Genomic DNA, 2487 nt, shown 5'->3' with positions numbered 1-2487 from the left:
TGTTTTGCTGTATTATTATGTATAGTATTTGTATGTATTATTATTATTATTATTATTATTAAAATTTCACAAAGTGGTGAAAAAAGTGGATCAGTGTTTCCAAAAAAGCCTGAGACGACGTCCTCAAACGTCTTGTTTTCTCCACTACTCAAAGATATTCAGTTTACCGTCACAGAGGAGAGAAGAAACTAGGAAATATTCACATTTAACAAGCTGGCATCAGAGAAGTTAGACTTCTTTTCATAAAAAAATGACTAAAACAGATCAACAGATTATCAAAACAGTTGGCGATTAACGTAATAGTTGAGAACTAATGGACTAATGGTTGCAGCTCTGTGTCAGACCTGTGTGGTAGCCGTTGTCCGAGGTGTAGAAGATGTACGTGTTGTCCAGTTCTTTGATGCTCTCCAGTTTCTTGACCAGCCGCTCCACCATGTCGTCCACAGACAACAGAGTCTGCCACCTGCAGGAGACAGCAGCCTTTACCTTTCAGTTGTTACACACACGTCGCTCAAAGCTATCATCACATGGGAAATGGCAGCTTCAATGAAGGGCTAGCACTGCTACGAGTGCTGGGCCACGGAGCTGCGATGCGTTTATTTGACATGGAAAATCCAGCTACCATGTTCTCTCTGGAAATACAATCGTAACGTACTGAAAATGTAATTGATTTTGAGACACACATTAATTTAATTGTGAAAAAATGTATTTTTCATTTTTTTGACAAGGCCAGCAGAGAAGGCCTTGACAGCCCACCCCTGTATATGTGTAAATTATATATATATATATATATATATATATATATATATATACACACACATATATATAGATATACACTGTATAACAAACACCCACACACACACACACACCCACACACACACACACACACACACAACACCCCACACACACAACACCACACCACACACACTACCACACACCACACACACCCAAACCCACACACACACACACACACACACACACACACACACACGAAATGCTACTCCGTCCACATACTAGTGTCAAAGTAGGAATTAAATGGGCTATAAATGTGGTTTTAGATTTTTCCTGCTCCATCTCTCAGATATGTTACGTTTTAAAGACGGATGCAGTTCACCAAGTCACGTACCCAGCTGAGTAGAGTAGAAGGTTGGCTTGATATCCAAATCAAAAATAATCCATCATCTGACAGCTAAATCAGCTGTCAGCTACAGCATCTGACAGCTACATCAGCTGTCAGCTACAGCATCTGACAGCTACATCAGCTGTCAGATGCTGTCAGTCCAGCTGATGCCTCAGCTGATGGATCAGCTGATTTCCTTTTATGCTCTCAGCTGGAAAATCTCAAAAAGGGCGTTTAATTGTAGCTGCTCCAGCCTACTCTTACTGCTTCCTGTACAAGACAATTTGCAACCTGCCTCCACCAGGCCCACAGGAAGTGCACTTTGAAGCAAATTCGACACAGTGGCCAAATCCTGGAATTTAACCTCCCAGTCTGTCACATGATGCCCACTCTGGCCCAAAAATACTTTTTCCTATTGACCAGTGATGTGTGTAGATCAGTGGATATGATTTCATAAGCATCACAACCCCATGGGTAATGACTTATTTAACCATTAGGTCCGATGACGTTTGGGAAGTCTAGAAGAGACGCACGCTGACATCATTTAACCCTTATTAAAGTTAGCGGAGCGCTAAACAGGACGTAGCCGGCTCGGCACTATGGGCCGCACAGTGCGAAAGCAGATCGGATCACCCGGGTTATTTTGGGGTCCATGAAGGCGTCATGCGTCACGGGGGCTCCGCCTGGAAAGCTGTATCCAGTTTTCGGTGTGACAGTTTACAGCGGTGATTCAGAATTAAAAATCGGTGTAATTTAGCAGACAAATGCTCTGCTTGGGGTGGAGATGTGTTACAATTCTTAGTTTAATTTGAATTTTTTCTGTGGCCCTGCTTATCAATGTCACTTCTGTTGTCACTGATGCCGGTTCTGTTCTGTAGCCTACGGCTCTGTTCACACTTGGCGTCTTTTTTTGACAAGCAAAAGTGGACTAGAGCGTTTTTTTTAGTAAAAAATGAATAAATAAATAAATAAATAAATAAAAAAGTACAGTTCCCTAGAGCGCTATGTGGAGTGGCGCTAACGTTGGAGCAAGCTAGCAAGAGAACAGAGAGAGAGAGAGAGAGAGAGAGATTCTGCTAACAATAGATAAAACAAAGCAAGTCAAACCCGGTGTCACTGCCCGATGTGAGTCAAGTGCAGATTTGTGTCGCACGTACGTCGCTTGCAACAAGTAGGCAAGGCAAGGCAGCTTTATTTGTAGAGCATATTTTCAACAACAGGGCAATTCAAAGTGCTTTACACAAAATCAGATAAAACACAAGTATGAACAGTTAAAAGTAAAAACATTAACACAGATAAAACCCTAACCCCCTAACCCACTTGAGACTACCTTCACCCTAATTAGTCCATGTTAGTGCTCCTTTGGT

General features: G+C 42.0%; 1 protein-coding gene across 1 annotated transcript in view; it reads right to left on the bottom strand.

Annotated features, from left to right (window-relative positions):
- The window catches only part of gnsb (glucosamine (N-acetyl)-6-sulfatase (Sanfilippo disease IIID), b), a 15043-nt gene that overhangs the window by 4525 nt on the left and 8031 nt on the right, over nucleotides 1-2487 (bottom strand). Inside the window, exon 8 of the mRNA XM_032511161.1 lies at nucleotides 345-463. Within this exon, the coding sequence (XP_032367052.1) occupies nucleotides 345-463 (119 nt within the window). The remainder of the gene's footprint in view (nucleotides 1-344; nucleotides 464-2487) is intronic.

The sequence above is a fragment of the Etheostoma spectabile genome, unplaced genomic scaffold (assembly GCF_008692095.1).
Source record: "Etheostoma spectabile isolate EspeVRDwgs_2016 unplaced genomic scaffold, UIUC_Espe_1.0 scaffold325, whole genome shotgun sequence".
NCBI lineage: Eukaryota > Metazoa > Chordata > Actinopteri > Perciformes > Percidae > Etheostoma > Etheostoma spectabile.
This window is presented reverse-complemented; position numbering and strand designations above follow the sequence as displayed.